Source organism: Suncus etruscus, chromosome X (assembly GCF_024139225.1).
Source record: "Suncus etruscus isolate mSunEtr1 chromosome X, mSunEtr1.pri.cur, whole genome shotgun sequence".
NCBI classification, from domain to species: Eukaryota; Metazoa; Chordata; class Mammalia; order Eulipotyphla; family Soricidae; genus Suncus; species Suncus etruscus.
In genome coordinates this window covers 53,392,184-53,413,798 of record NC_064868.1, presented here as the reverse complement: position 1 = coordinate 53,413,798, position 21,615 = coordinate 53,392,184, and the positions used below count along the sequence as shown (strand labels likewise).

The following is a 21,615-nucleotide window of genomic DNA, read 5'->3' as shown; positions in this document are numbered from 1 at the left end:
GTTTTTATAACTATTGCTTTGTAATACAGCTTAAAATTGGGGAAAGTAATGCCTCCCATATTCCTTTTCCCAAGGAGTGCTTTAGCTATTCGAGGTTGTTTGTTGTTCCAGATGAATTTCAGAAGTATTTGATCCACTTCTTTGAAGAATGTCATGGGTATCTTCAGAGGAATCGCGTTAAATCTGTACAATGCTTTTGGAAGTATTGCCATTTTAATTATGTTGATCATGCCAATCCATGAGCAAGGTATGTGTTTCCATTTCCGCGTGTCCTCTCTTATTTCTTGGAGCAGTGTTTTGTAGTTTTCTTTGTATAGATCCTTCACATTTTTAGTCAGGTTGACTCCAAGATATTTGAGTTTGTGTGGCACTAATGTGAATGGGATTGTTCTCTTAATGTCCATTTCTTCCCTATAATTATTAGTGTATAAAAAGGCCATTGATTTTTGTGTGTTAATTTTGTAGCCTGCCACTTTGCTATATGAATCTATTATTTCTAGAAGCTTTTTGGTAGAGTCTTTAGGGTTTTCTAAGTAGAGTATCATATCATCTGCAAACAATGGAGCTTGACAACTTCCTTTCCTATCTGGATTCCCTTGATATCTTTTTCTTGCCTAATCGCTATAGCAAGTACTTCCAGTACTATGTTGAATAGGAGTGGTGAGAGAGGACAGTCTTGTCTTGTACCAGAATTTAGAGGGAAGAATTTTAGTTTATCTCCATTGAGGATAATATTTGCCACTGGCTTCTGGTAGATGGCTTTGACTATATTGAGAAAGGTTTCTTTTATTCCTATCTTGCTGAGAGTTTTCATCAAGAATGGGTGTTGAACCTTATCAAATGCATTTTCTGCGTCTATTGATATGACCATGTGATTTTCATTTTTTGTTATTGTTTATGTTGTGTATTATATTGATAGATTTATGGATGTTAAACCAGCCTTGCATTCCTGGGATGAAACCTACATGATCAAAGTGAATGATCTTCTTGATAAGGCACTGGATCCTGTTCGCCAGGATTTTGTTGAGGATCTTTGCATCTCTGTTCATCAGGGATATTGGTCTGTAATTTTTTTTGTTTGGCAGCATCTCTATCAGGTTTTGGTATTAAGGTGATGTTGGCTTCATAAAAGCTATTTGGAAGTGTTCCTGTTTTTTCGATTTCATAAAAGAGCCTGGCCAGGATTGGTAGTAGTTCCTCTTGAAAGGTTTGAAAGAATTCATTCATGAATCCATCAGGGCCTGGGCATTTGTTTTTGGGCAAATTTTTGATCACAGTTTTAATTTCCTCAATAGTGATGGGGGTGTTTAGATATGCTACATCTTCTTTATTCAACCGTGGAAGGTTATATGAGTTCAGAAATTTATTCATTTCTTCCAGGTTCTCATATTTAGTGGCATAGAGTTTCTCAAAGTATTCTCTGAATACCCTTTGAATCTCTGCAGTATCTGTAGTGATCTCCCCCTTTTCATTTCTAATACGCGTTATAAAGTTTCTCTCTTTTGTTTTGTGAGTTTTGCCAATGGTCTATCTATCTTGTTTATTTTTTCAAAGAACCAATTTCTGCTTTCGTTGATCTTTCGGATTGTTTTTTGGGTTCCACTTCGTTGATTTCTACTCTCAGCTTTGTTATTTCCTTCTGTCTCCCTATTTTTGGGTCCTTTTGTTGAGCACTTTCTAGTTCTATTAGCTGTGTCATTAAGCTACTCAGGTAAGCTCCTTTTTCCTTCCTGATGTGTGCTTGCAAAGCTATAAATTTTCCTCTTAGTACTGCTTTTGCTGTGTCCCATAAGTTCTGATAGTTTGTGTCTTTATTGTCATTTGTTTCCAGGAGCCTTTTGATTTCCTCCTTGATTTCATCTCGGACCCACTGGTTATTCAGTATGAGGCTGTTTAACTTCCAGGTGTTAAATTTTTTCTTCTGTGTCCCTTTGCAGTTCACATCTAACTTCAGAGCCTTGTGGTCAGCAAAGGTAGCCTGCAAAATGTCTATCTTTTTTATTTTATGGAGGTATGTTTTATGTGCCAGCACATGATCTATCCTGGAGAATGATCCATGTACATTGGAAAAGAATGTGTATCCAGGTTTCTGAGGATGGAGTGCCCTATATATATCTACTAGGCCTCTTTCTTCCATTTCTCTTTTCAGGTCTAGTATATTTTTGTTGGGTTTCCATTTGGTTGACCTATCAAGTGTTGACAAGCCTGTGTGGAGGTCTCCCACAATTATTGTGTTATTATTGATATCCTTCAGATTTGTCAACAATTGTATTAAATACTTTGCTGGTCCCTCATTGGGTGCGTATATGTTTAGGAGAGTGATTTCTTCTTGCTGTACAAATCCCTTGATTAGTACATAATATCCATCTTTGTCCCTTACAACTTTTCTGAGTATAAAGTTTGTGTCATTTGATATTAGTATGGCCACCCCCGCTTTTTTAAGGGTGTTGTTTGCTTGAATGATTTTCCTCCAGCCTTTGATTTTGAGTCTATGTTTATTCTGACTATTCAGGTGTGTTTCTTGTAGACAGCAGAAGGTTGGCTTCAGTTTTTTGATCCATTTCGCCACTCTGTGCCTCTTAACTGGTGCATTTAGTCCATTGACATTGAGAGAAATAATTGTCATGGGATTTATTGCCATCTTTGTGTAGAAGTTTGGTGTGTTTTTTGTTCTGTCTTGTCTTTAGACTAGATCTTTCAGTTTTTCTTTTAAGGCTGGTTTTGAGTCTGCAAAGTTTTTGAGCTGTTGTTTATCTGTGAAGCCATGTATACATCCTTCAAACCTGAAAGTGAGTTTTGCTGGGTGCAGTACTCTTGGCGAAGCATTTATTTCATTGAGTTTTGCCACTATATCCCACCACTGCCTTCTGGCCTTGAGTGTTTCTGGTGACAGGTCTGCTGTAAATTTCAAGGATGCTCCCTGGAATGTAATTTCCCTTTTCGATCTTGCTGCTTGCAGTATTCTATCTTTATCTGTGGGTTTCATCATGGTGACTAGGATGTGTCTTGGGGTGTTTCTCCTGGGGTCTTTTTTAGCTCTTTGGGCATGCAGGATTTGGTCACATGTTTTCTTTAGCTCTGGTAGTTTCTCTGTGATGATGTTCTTGACCATTGATACTTCCTGAAGATTTTCTTCTTGGGTCTCTGGGACTCCAATGATTCTAAAGTTGTTTCTGTTGAGCTTATCAAAGACTTCTATTTTCATCTGCTCATATTCTTTGAGTAACTTTTCCATTGTCTGATCTTTTGATTTAAGGCTTTTTTCCAATCTCTTCTGCTGTGTAAAGTTGTTATGCATCTCGTCTTCTAAAGCACTAATTCTATCCTCAGCTGCTTTTAACCTGTTGGAAAGCTCATCCATTATGCTCTTCAATTCGTCTACTGAGTTTTTCAGACCTGTTATCTGACCTGATATTTCCGTTTGGAGTTTTCTGATTTCTATCTTCATATTCTCTTGATTTTTTTAGTGTTCTGATTTATACTTTCTTTGATTTCTGTGAGCAACCTCCATATTTCTTCTCTAAACTCCATTTCTGAAAGACTGCTTAGGTAATTGGCCATTGTTGGGTCATCAGAGTTTCCATCTTCATTCTCTATGGTTGAAGTTGGTCTGCGTAGTCTCCCCATTGTCACACTTACGCTGTGGGTTTTTCTCCGTGTTGTGGTGGTACTCATTGGCTAGGTGGAGTGCACGGCTGCGAAGCAAAGCGGCCGCACTTCTCTGCTTCTACCCCTTATAGGTGGGCTTAAGGGGGCCAGCAGAGTCAGCTTTATCCACAACTCTGGCCCCCAAACACTCACCTCAGCCGAGGCAAGCTGTCAGGGGATGAATGCCAGAGAAGATCAAAGTTCCCAGGTTGATGCGAGCCCGGGGAAGCCCCAAAATGTCTGCCAAGCCCGTTTTCTACTTAATATGCTGGGGCTCATTGCCTCAGAAATGTGCGCTGCCTTGAAGCAAAGCAGAGTGGCTGTGCTCTGCTGGCTCCACCCTTCATGGGTGGGTGCAACTCACCTCTGAAGAATTGCCCTCAGGGAAGGATCTGGGTGGGGTGGTTCAAGTTCCAGGACACAGCAGAGAAGTGAGATGTCACAATATCTGCCATTTGCCAGAGCACACATCAGAAACCAGGCCTTATGAAATTAGTTAAGGTCAACAGAAAACCAAAATATTCTTCTGAGTTCCAGGCCAGTTTCATGGTGGCAATAAGTAAACTACATTTCTTTGCATTTTTTATTTGGAGGAGGGGAATGTTTGGGCCATTGTCAGTGATGCTCAGAAATTTCTCCTGGATCTGTGCTCAGGAATCATTCCTGGCATAGTTCAGAGAGACACATTAGATTCTGGGCATCAAACTTAGATCAGCTCCATGCAAGACAAGTACTATTTCTTTGACTCCCACAATTTTCTTTTAAAAATATACTCAATTAGGGCTGGAGAGATAGCACAGCAGCAGGACATTTGCCTTGCATGTGACTGATCCAATACGGACCCTGGTTTGAGTCTCAGCATCCCATATGGCCCCTGAGTCTGCCTGAAGAGATTTCTGAGTGCAGAGCCAGGAGTAACCACTGAGCACACCAGGTGTGGCCCCAAAACCAACCAACCTACTAACCAACCAAACCAAACAAAAAATAACCCCCCCAACTCAATAGCTCACCAAAAGTCAGAAACTAAACTAGAAAAACTGGTATTTTTCTCCAAGTATGTAAAAATTGGAGTACTTAGGAATAGACCCCACATCCTAAATATGCAATGTATCTCTAGGAAAAATTAAATTTTATCAATTGATTTGAGTGGCCTTAAATATTTGAATAGATCTTGGGTTAGAAAGATAGCACAAAATTCACTTCCATTTAAAAATTTTATTTAGTTTAGTTAGTTTGTTTTTGGGCCACACCCAGCAGCGGTTTCTCCTGGCTCTGCATTCATAAATCACTCTTGGGAGGTTCAGGGGACCACATGAGATGCCAGGAATCAAACCCAGATCAGCCACATTCAAGGCAAATGCCCTATCTACTGTGCTATTGCTCCAGCCCCTTTTATTTAGTTTTTATTTTAGGCCAACACCCCTGTCTGCTCAGGGCTGCCCTCAATTTTGTTATGAAATTTGACACTGATTGGAAAATGTATGTAGCTATAAACAGGATACGAAAAAGTTAACATCCTTTGAAAATGCACAAAATTGCAGACTTTTTTTTTTACCTTTTTTTTAAAAATGGAATGCTTCACAAATTTGTGTCATCCTTGCGCAGGGGCCATACAAATCTCTGTATTGTTCCAATTTTAGTATATGTGCTGCTGAAGCGAGCACTGCAGACCTTTCTTATATCAGGCATCTATGCGTATTATAAAATTCAATAATTAAGAACAGAGTAGTGCGGTCTTAAAGATATTTTTTCAGTAAGTTTTTCAAGGTTAAATTTACCTTAAATTTTAATTTTTCAAATAAAATGTCCAATATTGTTATTTGCTGTCTTTAAGTTATTTTGTTATAGTAGACAGAACCCAGCCCCTATATAACTGGGACCTTACCATTACTTATATTTTATTAAATCCACAGATTTAAATTCACTTGTTGATTTCAAATAAAATTTTGAACAGCTATTTGCAACTGTAAAACTTGTTTCCTCAGATGCGACAATTTAGAGATATTTTTAAAAGCCTTTCACGTGTGAAATGGTAAGTTCAATTCCTAGTGACACCCACATGTGTAGTGTCTCTGTTGTGCTGCAGTATGGCACCTCCCCAACACTACTACAGAACATGATATCTCCAGACACTATAGCCAGGTATGTGCAAGCACCACAACTAAAGTCTGTGACTCCTGTGTGCACTAAATATGTGTAAACACTTCAGCCATGGGTGTAAGTCCTGATGAATACAACAATCAGAATATGTGAGAACACTACAAGGAAATGAGTCTCAACCCTGGCAGGCAAGTGTTCAAGCACTGCAAAGGCAGTATGGGACCCCTGATATGTACCATGTATAAGCACCACATGTATGTGTGTACCATCTAGTAATTGCAACAAGGAAGAAGTAAAGTGAATTAAGGAATTGAAGAGAATTCAGAAAATGAGTTGCACATATATATACATGATTGATAACAATGTAAGCAATGGAAACAGAGTGAGCTGGGATTTTTTTGGGGGGTATGGGGCACACCTGGGAGTGATCAGGGTTTACTTCTAGCTCTGCCCTCAAGGATCACTCCTGGCATGTACTGGGGGACTCTCTGGGGTGCCAGGGATAGAACCTGGATTGGCAGGATGCAAGGTAAGTACCCTACACCTGTACTATATAGCTTTTTACATGATCTCAGGTTTTCTGAGCGTGTGGGCACTTTTGTTAGATATGTGGTGCTGATGATTGAATCAGGGTAAGGAGTGTTCAATGCAAATCTCCTCCCTGCTGTACCATTGATTTGACCCTCATTTTATTTTAAAAAATTTCATTTTTAAATGGTTGCTTTCTGCACTTAACATGTTGACAATGATTTTTGCTCCTCTCCAAGGAAAGCATCTTTGATCCTGTCTTGGACACTCTTAGAATACATGGAACCGGGGCCGGAGAGATAGCACAGCTGCGTTTGCCTTGCAAGCAGCTGATCCAGGATCTAAGGTGGTTGGTTTGAATCCCTGCGTCCCATATGGTCCCCCTGTGCCTGCCAGGAGCTATTTCTGAGCAGATAGCCAGGAGTAACCCTTGAGCACCGCTGGGGTGTGGCCCCCCCCCCAAAAAAAATGGAACCACCATAAGCTACTGATGTGTTTTCATAATGTTTTGTTTTAGATAGCCTCTTAAGGACTTTAGGCATTGGAGCTGGGTAGGGCGCTTACCTTTCATGCAGCCAGCTGAAGTTTGATTCATAGCACCCTATATAGTCTACGGAGCACTGCCAAGAATAATTCTAATACCTGAGCACCATGCAAGGCAAGGTATTTTTTTTTTTGGTTTTTTTTTTGGGGGTCACACCCAGCAGCGCTCAGGGGTTACTCCTGGCTCTACGCTCAGAAATCGCTCCTGACAGGCTCGGGGGGACCATATGAGATGCCGGGATTCGAACCACTGACCTTCTGCATGCAAGGCAAACACCTTACCTCCATGCTATCTCTCCTCCCCTCAAGGCAATATCTTTTTTTTTTTTTTTTTTTGGTTTTTGGGCCACACCCGGCGGTGCTCAAAGGGTTACTCCTGGCTGTGTGCTCAGAAATAGCTCCTGGCAGGCACGGGGGACCATATGGGACACCGGGATTCGAACCAACCACCTTTGGTCCTGGATTGGCTGCTTGCTAGGCAAACGCCGCTGTGCTATCTCTCCGGGCCCTCAAGGCAAGATCTTAATTAGCTATAAAATACACATATTTGTTTGTTTTGGGTCCACACACGGCGGTGCTCAGGGATTGCTCCTCGTTCTCTGTTCAGGAATTACTCCAGGCGAGGTTCTGGGGACAATATGGGGTGCCAGGGATAGATCTCAGATCGGTCGTGTGCAAGATAAACGCCCTACCTGCAGTACCATCGCTCCGCCCCCCAAATACATATTTTGATCATCCAATCAGTGGATGTGGAAACCTCCCCCCCCACCCTAATGTATTCCATTTTATAGAGGAAACAAAGAAACAGGGAAGTTGTGCTATTGCCCATATTTACAGAATTAGCAAGTTGCAGAGCTGAGACTCAAACCTATCCGCTTGCGCTAAAGCCTCTGCTCTTAATTTGCATACTTTTGAATGCCCCCTTTAAAAGCGTATATTTAAAAATATTTTTTAAAAAGTGTATTTAAAAAAGGCGGAAGAACTACAACTTCCAGCAGCCACTGCGGAGACAAGAGCGCGAGCAAGTTCTTTCCAGGGGGCACCCTTTAGCCTGAAATTTTTACTTTCTGTGGCGGCTCCCGGAACTACACGTCCTCTTTTTCCTGCCTCACCCCGTGACACTCCTAGGACCCAAACTGCAAAGTGGGTGTTCTTGCAGCTGCATTTCTCTGTCTTGGACTGGCTCTGGACCCGGCGCCATAGTTGGATACGGCACCGTCATGGAGGAGGCTGACCGAATCCTCATCCATTCCCTGCGCCAAGCTGGCACGTAAGGATTAGCCCCCACCCAGACTGCAATGCCTGTTTCCGGATCTGGAAAACTGAGACTCCATATTACCCGGGAACAGCCCTCCCTCCCCCCGCCTTGATACCCAAAGGCTCCATCTTCTGCAGTCTTAACTCTCCTCCTCTCTCGCTCTTATTCCACACCCCTCACTTCAGGATTTTTCAAACCCGTTGGCCCCAACTGGTAGCCCTCCACAACCTCCTGGAGATCTTAAAGTCTTGGATCTTCTAGCATGGGACCCTGAAACCTGTGGATATTAATTCCAGTACCCTGGGAACTTGATATCTGGAATTCCTGAGACACTAGTATCTTGAGAATCAAGGGACTTCAAATTCCAAGGCTCTGGCTCTCAGGAGCCCCTAAACCCTAAGAGATTGGATACTTCAAATCTGTTTCCCAACACCTGGGACTTTGCAACTCCCAGGTTCCTAAAATTTGCCATCCTGAGGTGCTTGGTGATCTGGTACACCAGAACTACTTTCAAGAATCCTAAAAACCCAGAGTGCCAACATGCTTATTGTTTGAAACTAAGGGTTCTAATTTCAAAGGCACTTGACAGCAGGGATCCTGACATTTGGAACTTCCCCAAACCTCAACATTCCCAGCTCTAGTTTAAAAATCCTAGCAGCTAAATATCCAGGACACTCCGACATGCCGAGAACATAGGAGTTGAAGACCCAGAAATCCAGAGATGATTCCTTTTCACTCTTTCCACAGTTTAGAATGTGGTGACTTTAAGCATAGGGAAAGCTATGGAGATTTTCAGGAACTCAGATCTCTTCCAGCCTTTTCTTAGATCAAATACTGATCAATTCCTCTGTTTTTTTTTTTTTTCATGGTTTCCCAAATGAAAGTTTTTATTTTGACCTAAAGTGAGGCTACAGTGCGGGTGAGGCCCTGGGTTTGGTCTTCAGTACTGCATAGGGTCCCCTGAGCACCACCAAGAGTGATTCTGAGCAGAGAGCCAAGAGTAAGCCTTGTGCACCGCTGATGTGGCCCAGTCTCCTCTCCCTCATAAAATACAATCACCCTGAACACGGAGCACTACTGTGGTTGTCTTCCCCACTTGCACTTGAGTGCTAGGGCTTCTAGAAGGCAGTGACGTGTAATTCTTCTTTCCTAACTGCTTCCCCACACCCCTTGACCCAATCACACCTGCTCTTTTCTTCTTCAGGGAAATTCCTTCAGATGTGCAGACTCTCAGAGCCTTCAGTACAGAGCTTGTTATAGAAGCTGTGGTACGGTGCCTGCATGTGATCAACCCTACCCTGGCCTCTGGTCTCAGCCACATATTGCCTCTCGCCATGTCTGCTCGCTTCCGTCTGGCTATGAATCTGGCTCAGGCTTGTATGGTGAGTGACCCCCTCCCAAGACACACATCCTTTTCCTTCCTCTTTTACAGAATCACCAAGCTTTTTTGATTTGTTTTTGTCTTGGGGCCACACACAGTGGTGCTCAAGGCTTACTCCTAGATCTGTGCTCAGAGATCATGGGGCCTTATGGGGTGCTGGGGATTGAACCTAGGTCAGCTGCATTTAAGACAAGCACCCTACATACTATACTACTGTTCTACTCCCACCAAACTAATTTGAAATTTTTGTCCTGCCAAGTTACTCCTGTGGATGAAGATTAAGTGACTTATGTATTAGTGGTTGAAAATTGCTGCCCGGGGCACAAGAGTGGGTAAGGTGCTTGATTACTTTGCACACAGCTGGGCTGGGCTTGATTGCTGGTAACCCATGTGGTCTTCCTCCCAGGAGGAATCATTGAGTGCAAAGCCAGTCATAAACCAAATGTGGCCTAAGAAGCAACAGTAACAACAAAAACAGAAAGAAAGTTGCTGGCTATAAAGTGAAACTGCTCGAAGGAGATTGAAGGATACAAGTTGGGTTCAGTTTGTATCTGATTGCTACATTTAAGTCTAGCACTCAGTAGGTTCCCTTTGTGTGTTTGTTTCCTAGTTTCAGGAAAGGCTGCTTTTTTTTGGTTCCTCCTCAATGAATAACTCAGTTATTTGCTTCAGTTAGCCCAGCTAGGATCACCTTTGAGCCAGGGGACCCTGTGATTGGCCTCTCCTTGTGGGCCACATGGGGTTGCAGAGAGGAATGGTTACCCAGAGGAAGCTTACTGGTCACTAAACCCATATCTGCACCATATCTGCACCTAAACCCATATTGCTCCTGAGGCAGTTACTGGCATTGTATGTCTCTGGAGACTGTTCCTCAAACAGTCTCTATCATGCATACAGTTTGTTCTGGTGAAGTGTACATGCCTCCCCAGTACAGTCATGTCCACCTAAAGGCTCTGAGTAATAGCATTTTGTTTTGAGACCACATTCGGTTCTGCTCAGGGCTTACTCCTTACTCTGAACTCAGTTGAACTCAGTACTGAACTCAGTACTGTTGGCAGTACTTGGGGGACCATATATGATACTGGAAATCGAATCCAGGTTGGCCACGTGCAAGGCAAGTGCCCTACCCACTATACTATTGCTCTGGCCCCTCTGAGTAATGGCATTTTTCTTCATTTTATAGCTCTAAACTTAATTTTTTAATTTTAGGGCCACATCTGGTAGCTCTCAGGGATTACTCCTGGCTTTGTGCTCAGGAATTACTCTAGCTGGCTTGGGGGACCATATGGGATGCTGGGGATCAAACTCGTGTCAGCTGTGTGCAAGGAAAATGTCTTCCCTGTTGTGCTATGGCTTCAACCCTTGCACTTAATTTTTTTTTATTTTAAAGAATGGCTGGATCAATAGTATAGCAGGAAGGGCATTTGCCTTGCACGCTGCTGACCCATGTTGGATCCCTGACCTCCCATATGATCCCAAAGTCTGCCAGGAGTGATTCCTGAGTGTAGAGCCAGAGTAACCCCTGAGTGTTGCCTAATGTGGCCTTAAAACCAAAAAGAATTTTTTTAAATTAAAGAACCTTGCTTTACAAAATTATTTGATCATTGACTTTTAGGCATATAATATTTCAACACCAATCCCATCACCAGTGTCAGTTCCCATCACCAAATATTCTGTTATCCCCCCCCCCCCAAAAAAAACCTCCCCTACCCCTTGCCTGCCACTTTGGTAGTCACAGTAAAGTTTGGTGGTTTCTGGGGCTGGAGCGGTGGCACAAGTGGTAGGGCGTTTGCCTTGCATGCGCTAACCTAGGACAGACCTTAGTTCAATCCCCTGGTGTCCCATATGTTCCCCCAAGCCAGAAGCGATTTCTGAGTGCATAGCCAGGAGTAACCCCTGAATGTCATTAAGTGTGGCCCAAAAACCAAAAAAAAAAGTTTGTTGGATTCAGCTTAGATATCTCTCTCATGTTTTCAGTGTTGTTTAGTCTTTGCTTTGGATGTATAGCTATACCATTCTCCCATATCCCCAGTATAAACAAAGCCCAGTCCTCTGTTTTCCCATTACTTCCCTTTCTTATCTTCCTTCCTGCCTTGATTCCTTCTCTTCTCTATCTTTCTCCTCCCTAGGCTCTGAGCTCAAGGTTGATCTTGGCATTCCCCTTTACTATATTCCATTTCTTCATCCAGTTATTCTATGTACTATAGATGTGTGAGATTACCCTGTGTTTGTCTTTTTCCTTTTGGATTGCTTCACTCTCCATTATATCTTCCATTTCTAGCCAGGTTGCAGCAAACATGATTTCATCATTCCTTATAGCTACATAGCATTTTATTGTGCATATGTACCACATCTTCATAATCAATTCATCTGTCATTGGACACCTAGGTTGATTCCATACTTAGCTATTGTACTAATTGCAGCAATGAATAATGATGTGTATATGTCCTTATCATTATCATTTCTTTTTTTTAAAGTAGTTTATTGATTTGGTGTTTGGGCCACACCTGGCACTCAGGGGTTACTTCTAGCTCTGTGCTCAGAAATTGCTCCTGGCAGGCTCAGGGACCATATGGTATGCCAGGAATTGAACCTGAGTTCCCAGGTTGGCCGCATGCAAGACAAATTTCCTATCACTGTGCTATCTCACTGGCCCCATATTATTGTTTCTTTATTTAAGCACCATGGATACAGAAATGTTTATAGTTGGGTTTCAGTCATAGAATGTACACCGCTCTTCACCAGTGCAACTTTCCCACTACCAAGTCCCTCATTTCCTTCCCACCCCACAATCCTCTGTCTTTGGGGCAGGCATATTGCTTATCTCTCTCTTTCCTTTCTGACACTGTAGTTTGCACTATTGTTAATGAGGAGGTACCATGCATATCACTTTATTCCCTTTCAGTTCTTGTCCAGAGTGATCAGTTCCAGCTATCATTGTCATGGTAGACCTTCTCTCTCTAATTGCTCTCACCATTCTTTGTAGAAAACTTCATATCATGGACTGGTCCTCTAGGACCTCATATCTATTGTCTCTGGGTATTATTACCATACTATCTTTTATTTTTCTTATATCCCACAGATGAGTGAGACTATTCTATGTCTGTCCATCTTTCTCTGACTTATTTCACTCAGTATAATACTCTCCATGTCCATACATGTATAGGCAAATTTCATGACTTCATTTTTTTCCACCCGTCCTGACTTCATTTTTTCTAATAGCTGAGTAGTATTTCATAGTGTAGTGCAGTTCTTTAGCCACTCATCTGTTGTTGGGCACCTGGGTTGTTTCTAGATTCTAGCTATTGTAAATAGTGCTGCGATGAACATAGGGCATTTTTGTGTTGTGGTTTTGTTTTGTTTTGGTTTGGTTTTTGGTTTTTGGGTCACACCCGGCAGCACTACAGTTACTCCTGGCTCTATATTCAGAAATCGCTCCTGGCACACTCAGGGGACCATATAGGATGCTGGGATTCAAACCACTGACCTTCTGCATGAAAGGCAAACACTTTACCTCCATGCTATCTCTCCGGCCCCTTGTGTTGTGTTTTTATGTTCCTAGGGTATATTCCTAGGCATGGTATTCTTAGATTATATGGGAGTTCAATTTCCAGTTTTTTGAGGAATATCCATATTGTTTCCTAGAAAGGCTGGACTAGATGGCATTCTCACCACCAGTGAAGGAGAATCCCTTTCTTTCTGCATCCAGGACAGCACTGGTTAGTTGTTCTTATTCTTTGTGGTATGTACCAGTCTCTGTGGTATGAGATGATATTTCATTGTAGTTTTGATATGCATTTCCCTAATGATTAATTATGTGGAACATTTTTCTTTTTTTTTTTTTTTTTTTTTTTTTTTTTTTTTTTTTTTTTTTGGTTTTTGGGCCACACCCGGCGGTGCTCAGGGGTTACTCCTGGCTGTCTGCTCAGAAATAGCTCCTGGCAGGCTCGGGGGACCATATGGGACACCGGGATTCGAACCAACCAACTTTGGTCCAGGATTGGCTGTTTGCAAGGCAAACGCCGCTGTGCTATCTCTCCGGGCCCGGCATTTTTCATGTGCCTTTTGGCTATATGTATTTCATCTTTGAGGAAATGTCTGTTCATTTTTTTCTCTCCATTTTTGAATGGGGTTAGATGTTTTTTATTTTTTGGATTTGGGGCCATACCAGGTGGTGCTCAAGAGTTACTCCTGGCTCTGTGCTCAGAAATTACTCCTGGCGGGGTTGGGGGACCATATAGGATACCAGGGTTGCCCCATTTTTTCCTTTCAAGTGCAGAAGCTTCTTAGTTTAATATAGTTCAGCTTGTTTATCTTTGCTTTCACTTGCTTGGACAATGGTGTTTCTTCTTTGAAGATGCCTTTAGTCTTAATGTCATAGAGTTTTTTGCCTATGTTTTCTTCTATGAGGTATATTTTCAGGTCTGATATCAAGGTCTTTAATTCCAGGGCCCGGAGAGATAGCACAGCGGTGTTTGCCTTGCAAGCAGCCGATCCAGGACCAAAGGTGGTTGGTTCGAATCCCAGTGTCCCATATGGTCCCCCGTGCCTGCCAGGAGCTATTTCTGAGCAGACAGCCAGGAGTAACCCCTGACCATCGCCGGGTGTGGCCCAAAAACCAAAAAAAAAAAAAAAAAAGGTCTTTAATTCCTTTTGATTTGACCTTTGTCCATGGTAGTAAAGAGGTCTGAGTTTGCTTTTTTGCATGTGGTTGACCAGTTATCCCAACACCACTTGTTGAAGAGGCTTTCCTTGCTCTACTTTATATTTTTGTCCCCTTATCAAAGATTAATTGATTGCATATCTAGGGGTCAGTTTCTGAATACTCAAAGTCTATTCCATTGATCTGAGAGTCTGTTGTTATTCCAGTACCATGTGTTTTAATGACTATTGCTTTATAGTACAATTTAAAGTTGGGGAAAGTGATGTCTCCTATTTTCTTTTCCCTAAATTATTTTTTAGCTATTCTTTTTTTTTGGTTTTTGATTTTTGGGTCATACCCGGCAGTTCTCAGGGGTTCCTCATGGCTCTATGTTCAGAAATCGCTCCTGGCAGGCTCGGGGGATCATATGGGATGCCGGGATTCGAACCACCGGCCTTCTGCATGAAAGGCAAATGCCTTACCTCCATGCTATCTCTCTGGCCCCAGCTATTCTCGACATTTATTGTTCCAAATGAATTTCAGCAGTATTTGATCCACTTCTTTGAAGAATGTCATGTGTATTCTTTTCTTACTTTTTAAATTTTTTGTTGGGGGGGAGTGTCAGACCTGGCGGCACTCAGGGGTTACTCCTGGTTCTGAGCTCAAAATCGCTCCTGGCAGGCTCGGAGGACCATATGGGATGCCAGGATTCAAACCACCATCTGTCCTGGATCAGCTGTGTGCAAGGTAAATGCCCAACCACTGTGCTATCTTTCCGGCCTCTTGTCATGTTTATTCTTTTTTTGATTTTTGGGTCACACCTGGCTGTGCTTAGGGGTTACTCCTGGCTCTATGCTCATAAATCACTCCTGGTAGGCTCGAAGGACCATATGGGATGCTGGAATTCAAACCACCATCCTTCTGCATGCAAGGTAAACACCCTGCCTCCATACTATCTCTCCGGCCCATATTGATTCTTTGAAGAATTGTATTAAATATGTACATTGCCGGGCTGGCAAGGTTGCGCTAGAGGTAAGGTGTCTGCCTTGCAAGCACTAGCGAAGGAAGGATCGAGGTTCGGTACCCTGGCATCCCATATGGTTCCCCCAAGCCAGGGGCAATTTCTGAGCGCTTAGCCAGGAGTAACCCCTGAGCATCAAATGGGTGTGGCCCGAGAAAACCAAAAAAAAATATGTACATTGCTTTGGGAGTATTGCCATTCTAATGTTAATCCTCCCAAGCCATGAGCAGGGTATGTGTTTTCATTTCCTTGTGTCCTCTTTTATTTCTTTTCTTTTCTTTTTTTTTTAGTTTTTGGGCCACACCCGGTGACACTCAAGGGTTACTCTTGGCTATAAGTTCAGAAATCGCTTCTTGCTTGGGGGACCATATGGGACACCGGGTGATGGAACTGCAGTTCATCCTAGGCTAGCGCAGGCAAGGCCTTACCACTTGTGCCACCACTCTGGTCCCCTTCTTTTATTTCTTGAAGCAGTGTTTTGTAGTTTTCTTTCACCTCTTTAATTATGTTGACTCTGAGGTACTTGATATTCTGTGACATTCACAATTGTGAATGATTATTTTTCAATGTCTATTTATTCTTTTTCATTATTTGTATATAAAAAGGCCATGGATTTTTGCATGTTAATTTTGTAGCCTGCCACATTACTATACAAATCTATTGTTTCTAGAAGCTTTTGGGAGAGTCTTTAGGATTTTCTAAATATAGTATCATGTCATCTGCATTGAGAACTTGACTTCTTCCTTTCCTATCTGGATGCCTTTGATATCTTTTTTTGCCTAATTGCTATGGCAAGTACTTCCAGTATTATGTTGAATAGAAGTGGTGAGAGGAGGCCGCCTTGTCTAGTGCTATTTCTTAGAGGAAAGCCTTTTAGTTTTTCCCCTTTGAGTATATTTGCTGTGGGCTTGTGATCAATGGCCTTGACTATACTGAGAAACATTTCTTCCATTCCATCTTGAGAGTTTTTAACATGAATGGGTGTTAGACCTTGCCAAATGCTTTCTCTGCATATATTGATATCATATAATTTTTATTTGTCCTTTTGTTGATATGGTATATTAAATTGATTGACTTGTGTATGTTACACGCCATCTTTACATTTGTGGAATGAGTCCTACTTGGTCATGGTGTATGACATTCTTGATGAGCTGTTGGATCCTATTTGCTAGAATTTTTTGGAGGATATGATATCTGCATCTGTGTTCATTAAGGATATTGGCCTGTACTCTTTTTTGTGGTATCTCTCTTTACTTTTGTTATCAGTGTGATGTTAGCTTCATAGAAACAATTTGGGAGTATTTCTGTTTCTTTAATTTCCTGGAAGATCTTGAAAAGGTTTGGCAGAAGGTCCTCTTTAAACGTTTGAAAGACTTCGCTAGTAAACCCATCTGGGCCTGGGGTTTTGATTTTGGGAAGTCTTTTGTTTACCATTTCAGTTTCCTCAATAGTGATAGGTCTGTTCATATATTCCAGATCATCTTGGTCCAAACTTGGAGGGTTATAAGAGTCCAAGAATTTTTTTTTGTGGTTTTTGGGTCACACCCGGCAGTGCTCAGGGGTTATCCCTGGCTCCAGGCTCAGAAATTGCTCCTGGCAGGCACGGGGGACCATATGGGACCCGGGATTTGAACTGATGACCTTCTGCATGAAAGGCAAACGCCTTACCTCCACGCTCTCTCTCCGGCCCTGAGTCCAAGAATTTATCCATTTCTTCCAGGTTCTCTTGCTTTGTGGCATAAAGTTTCTCAAAGTGATCTCTGATTACCCTTTGATTTTCCATAGTGTCTGTACTACTCTCTTTTCATTTCTAATTCTGTTCATTAAATTTCACTCTCTTACTCTGTGAGTCTTGCTAATGGTTTACAACCTTGCTTTTCAAAGAACCAACTCTTGCTTTCATTGATCTTTTGGGTTGTTTTTATGGGTTTCTACTTCATTAATTTCTGTTCTAAGCTTTGTTATTTCCTTCTGTCTGCCTACTTGTGGTTCATTTTTTTTGGTAATTTTCCAATTTTTTAAGCTGTGCCATTAAGTTATTTATGTAGGCCCCTTCTTCCTTCCTGATGAATGCTTGCAAAGCTATAGTGTTCTCTCTTGATACCGCCTTTGCTGTGTTCCACAAATTCTGATAATTCATGTCTACATTCACCGTTGTTTCCAGGAATCTTTTGCTTTCATCTCTGGAAGGCCCGACCCACTGGTTGTTTAGTAGTGAGCTGTTTAATTTCCAGGTGTTAAGGTGTTTTTCTGTGTCTGTTTGTAATTCATTTCTATTTTCAGTGCATCATGATCTGAGAAGATAGTTTTTTTTTTTTTTTTGGTTTTTGGGTCACACCCGGCAGTGCTCAGGGGTCACTCCTAGCTGTCTGCTCAGAAATAGCTCCTGGCAGGCACGGGGGACCATATGGGACACTGGGATTCGAACCAATCACCTTTGGTCCTGGACCGGCTGCTTGCAAGGCAAACGCCGCTGTGCTATCTCTCCGGGCCCCTGAGAAGATAGTTGATATAATTTCTATCCTCTTAATTTTATGGAGGTATATTTTATGGCCCAGTGTGTGGTCTATCTTGGAGAATGTCCCATGTGCATTGGAGAAGAATATGTATTCAGGTTCTTGGGGATGGAAAGCTTTATATAAACCTGCTAAACCACTGTCTTCCATTTCTTCAGAACCAGTACATCTTGTTAAATTTTAGCCTGGTTGACCTATCAAGGGGTGATTGAGGTCTCTCACCATTGTTGTGTTGGTATTGATGTCTTCCATCAAATCTATTAGCAGTTGTTTTAAATATTTTGAGGCCGCTCATTGGGTATATATATATATATATCTAGGAGTGTGATGTCTTCTTAATGTACATGTCCCTTGATTACTAAGAAATGCCCATCTCTCTGGGGCTGGAGAGATAGCATGGAGGTAAGATGTTTGCCTTGCGTGCAGAAGGATGGTGGTTCAAATCCTGGCATCCCATATGATTCCCCCAAGTCTGCCAGGAGTGATTTCTGAGCTCATAGCCAGGAGTAACCCCTGAGCACTGCTGGGTGTGACCCAAAAACAAAAAAAAAAAGAAAAAGAAAAAGAAAAAAAAGAAACGCCCATCTCTGAGGCCAGAGTGATGGCACAGTGGTAGGGCATTTGCCTTGCATGCAGCTGACCCAGGATGGATTTTGGTTTGATCCCTGGCATCCCATATGGTTCCCCAAGCAAGGAGCAATGTTTGAGTGCATAACCAGTAGTAACCACTGAGCATCACCGGGTGTGGCCCAAAAACAAAAAAAAAAGAAAAGAAAAAGAAACGCCTATCTCTGTCTCTTCTAACCTTTGTTAGACTAACCTATGTCATCTGATATTAGTATAACCACCCCAGCATTTCTTTTTTTAAAATGTATTGATTGGTTGTTGGGTCACACCCAGTGGTGCTAAGGGGTTACTCTTGGCTCTGTACTCAGATATCACCTCAGGCCAGAGGACCATATGGTGTGCTGGGAATCGAACCGGGTCCCTCCTGGGTCTGCATGCAAGGCAAATACCCTACCACTGTGCTATCTCTTTGGTCCCAACCACCCCAGCATTTCTAATGGAGTATTGCATGAAGGATGGTCCTCCAACCTTTGACTTTGAGTCTATGTTTGCTCTGATATTCAGATATGTTTCTTGCAGGTAGCAAAATGTTGGGTGCAATGTTTGGATCCATTTTGCCACTCTGTGTCTCTTAAGTGGTGCATTTAGACTATTGACATTTAGAGAAATGATTTTCATGGGATTTGGTGCCATATCTTTGTGAAAATTTGGTGCATTTGTGGGATCTATCTTGCCTTAAAGAATATACTTTAGTACTTCTTTTAAGATTGGTTTTGAATCTGTAAAGTGTAAAGTTACTGAAATGTTATGTCCTTCCTTCAAATCCAAATGAAAGTTTGGCTGGGTGAAGTATTCTTGGCAAAGCATTGATTTCATTGAGCTTTGTTAATATATCCTACTATTGCCTCCTGGTTTTGAGGGTTGCTTGTGATAAATCTGCTGTAAGTCTTAAGGACATTTCTATATGTATGTAATTTCTCTTTTTGATCTTGCTGCCATCAGTATTCTATACCTGTCTGTAGTATTTATCATTGTGACTAAGATGTGTCTTGGGGTGCTTTTATTTGGATCTCTTTTAGGTGGTACTCTTTGGGCATCCAGAATGTGGTTGCATGCACTCTTTAGCTCTGGGAGCTACAATGATGCCTTTGACTGTTGATCCTTCATAAGGATTTTCTTTCTGGGTCTTTGGGACTCCAATGATTCTTACATTGTTTCTATTGAGTTTATCTCAGATTTTTATTGTCATCTGTTAACATTATTTAAGGATTATTTTTCCATCATCTGTTCATTTATTTTAAGGCTCTTTTCCAACCTCTTCTGTTGTATGGAGTTGCTATGCAGCTCATCTTCGAGCTCACTGATTCTGTCCTTAGCTGATGTTACTCTGCTGATGAAGCCTTCCAGTGAATTTTTCAATTTTACCTACCAAGTTTTTTAGTCCTGCTATTTCAGTCTGAATTTTTCTCATTTTTACACTCATATCTTCTTGAGTCTTACTTATGACTTGTTCAGTTCGTTCCGTATATATAATTCCTCACACCCCAATTTCTAGAGGAAAGGGGAAGCAGGTCTAGAATAGGGCTGCTGCAGGAAATAATCCAAACCAAGCTGGTTGATGAAACAAACAGGTCTGGGGACGAGAGAGAGAGAGAGAGAGAGAGAGAGAGAGAGAGAGAGAGAGAGAGAGAGAGAGAGAGAGAGAGAGAGAGAGAGAGAGAGAGAGAGAGAGAGAGAGAGAGAGAGAGAGAGAGAGAGAGAGAGAGAGAGAGAGAGAGAGAGAGAGAGAGAGAGAGAGAGAGAGAGAGAGAGAGAGAGAGAGAGAGAGAAGAGAGATCTACTGGAGCTGCAGTTTTTATTGGGAAGAATAGGACCACCTTCATGGATGGAGAACAGGTTGGGGGAGAGAATATAGCCAGAGGTTCTTCCCGCCTAGGTGGGATTTATATATGTAAAGAAGAAGTCATTCTTTTTTTATTTCTTTGTTTTGTTTTTGGGCCACACCGGTGATGCTCAGGGGTTACTCCTGGCTCTGCGCTCAGAAATTGCTCCTGACTTGGGGGACCATATGGGATGCTGGGGTTTGAACCAAGGTCTGTCCTGGGTCAGCCACTTGCAAGGCAAGCACCCAACCACTGCACTACCACTCTGGCCCAGAATTCATCTTAGATGAATATAAATACCAGTTAATCTAACAGTTCCAGGCTTCCTTTGAGTTCTTTGAATATCCTCCATATTTCTTCTTAAAGTCCTTATTTGAGAGGCTTTGTAGATGGTTAGTACTTGGGTCTTCAGAGCTACCATCTTCATTCTCCAAGTAAGATGGAGGGCTGTATTGTTTCCCCATTTTCTTGCAGTGTGTTGTTTTTTACATGCTGTGCTGGGGTTCCTTGTCTAGGAGAAATGTGTGGCTGTGGAACAGGAGCAGAGTGGCTACACTTGTTATTTTGGGGGAGGGTCACACTCAGCAGCGTGTAGGTGTTACTCCCAGCACTATGCTCAGAAATAGCTCCTGGCAGGCTTGGGGGACCAAATGGGATGCCAGGGATCAAACCCAGGTCCGTCCTGTGTTAGCAATCAAGGCAAACACCCTACCGCTGTGTTATCACTTGTCTTTTTGAGCTGGTCTCTGCATCACTCACTCTTGTGGTCATGGGCACACTAAGCAATGGTGGTGAGCAGTCTCTGGGTCTGGGCCAGGCTCAAGGGTCACTGGGTATAAGGATCTTCTTGCTGGTCTCAGCGTTCTCCATAAGTACCTTTTTTTCTATATGTACTTTTGAATGAACATTTATAAGTTCTGGGGATAGATACCCAAAGGTGGACTTGGTAGGTCACGTGGCAGCTGAATTTGAAGTAAGTGTACTGAGGATTCTCCATCTCTTTTTACACAGGGGTTTAATGAGACACATTCCCAACAGAAGTAGATGAGAGGGGCCAGAGAGATAGCATAGTGGTTGCACATTTTCCTTGCAAGCAGCCAACCCAGGACCAATGGTGTTTTTGTTTTGAATTCCGGCATCTCATATGGTCCCCCGTGCCTGCCAGGAGTGATTTCTGAGCAGAGAGCCAGGAGTAACCCCTGAGTGCTGATGGGTGTGGCCCAACCCCCCCCCCAAAGAAAGAAATGGATGAGAGTTTTCTTTTTCACTACTTCCCTATTAGCACAGATTATTCCTACTATTTTGATATATGCCATTCTCACTGGTGTAAGATGGTATCCCAATGTCATCTTGGTTTGGATTTCTTTAATGATAAGTGATGCTGAGCACTTTTTCATGTGCCTAATGGTCTTGCTGTGAGGTGTTCATTTCCTCTCTCCATTTTTTCATAGGGTTTTTGAATTTAACTCTCTAAGCTTATCTCAGTTTTGGTTAAAAGAACTACTAAATATGTGCTAAATATACTACC

General features: G+C 42.2%; 1 protein-coding gene and 1 non-coding gene across 3 annotated transcripts in view; one reads left to right on the top strand and one right to left on the bottom strand.

Moving 5' to 3' along the window:
* Positions 1 to 5,210: 5,210 nt before the first annotated feature.
* On the bottom strand, positions 5,211 to 5,312 carry LOC126000346 (U6 spliceosomal RNA). The gene has a single exon (XR_007492690.1). It is a non-coding gene; the product is annotated as a U6 spliceosomal RNA (small nuclear RNA).
* A 2,593-nt stretch (positions 5,313 to 7,905) lies between these two features.
* Positions 7,906 to 21,615, top strand: part of CCDC22 (coiled-coil domain containing 22) — a 64,073-nt gene continuing 50,363 nt past the window's right edge. For both annotated transcript variants that reach the window (XM_049767236.1, XM_049767235.1), the window contains exons 1-2: positions 7,906 to 8,089; positions 9,282 to 9,459. In XM_049767236.1, coding sequence (XP_049623193.1) covers positions 8,040 to 8,089; positions 9,282 to 9,459 — 228 coding nt within the window. In that variant the 5' untranslated portion in view covers positions 7,906 to 8,039. The remainder of the gene's footprint in view (positions 8,090 to 9,281; positions 9,460 to 21,615) is intronic.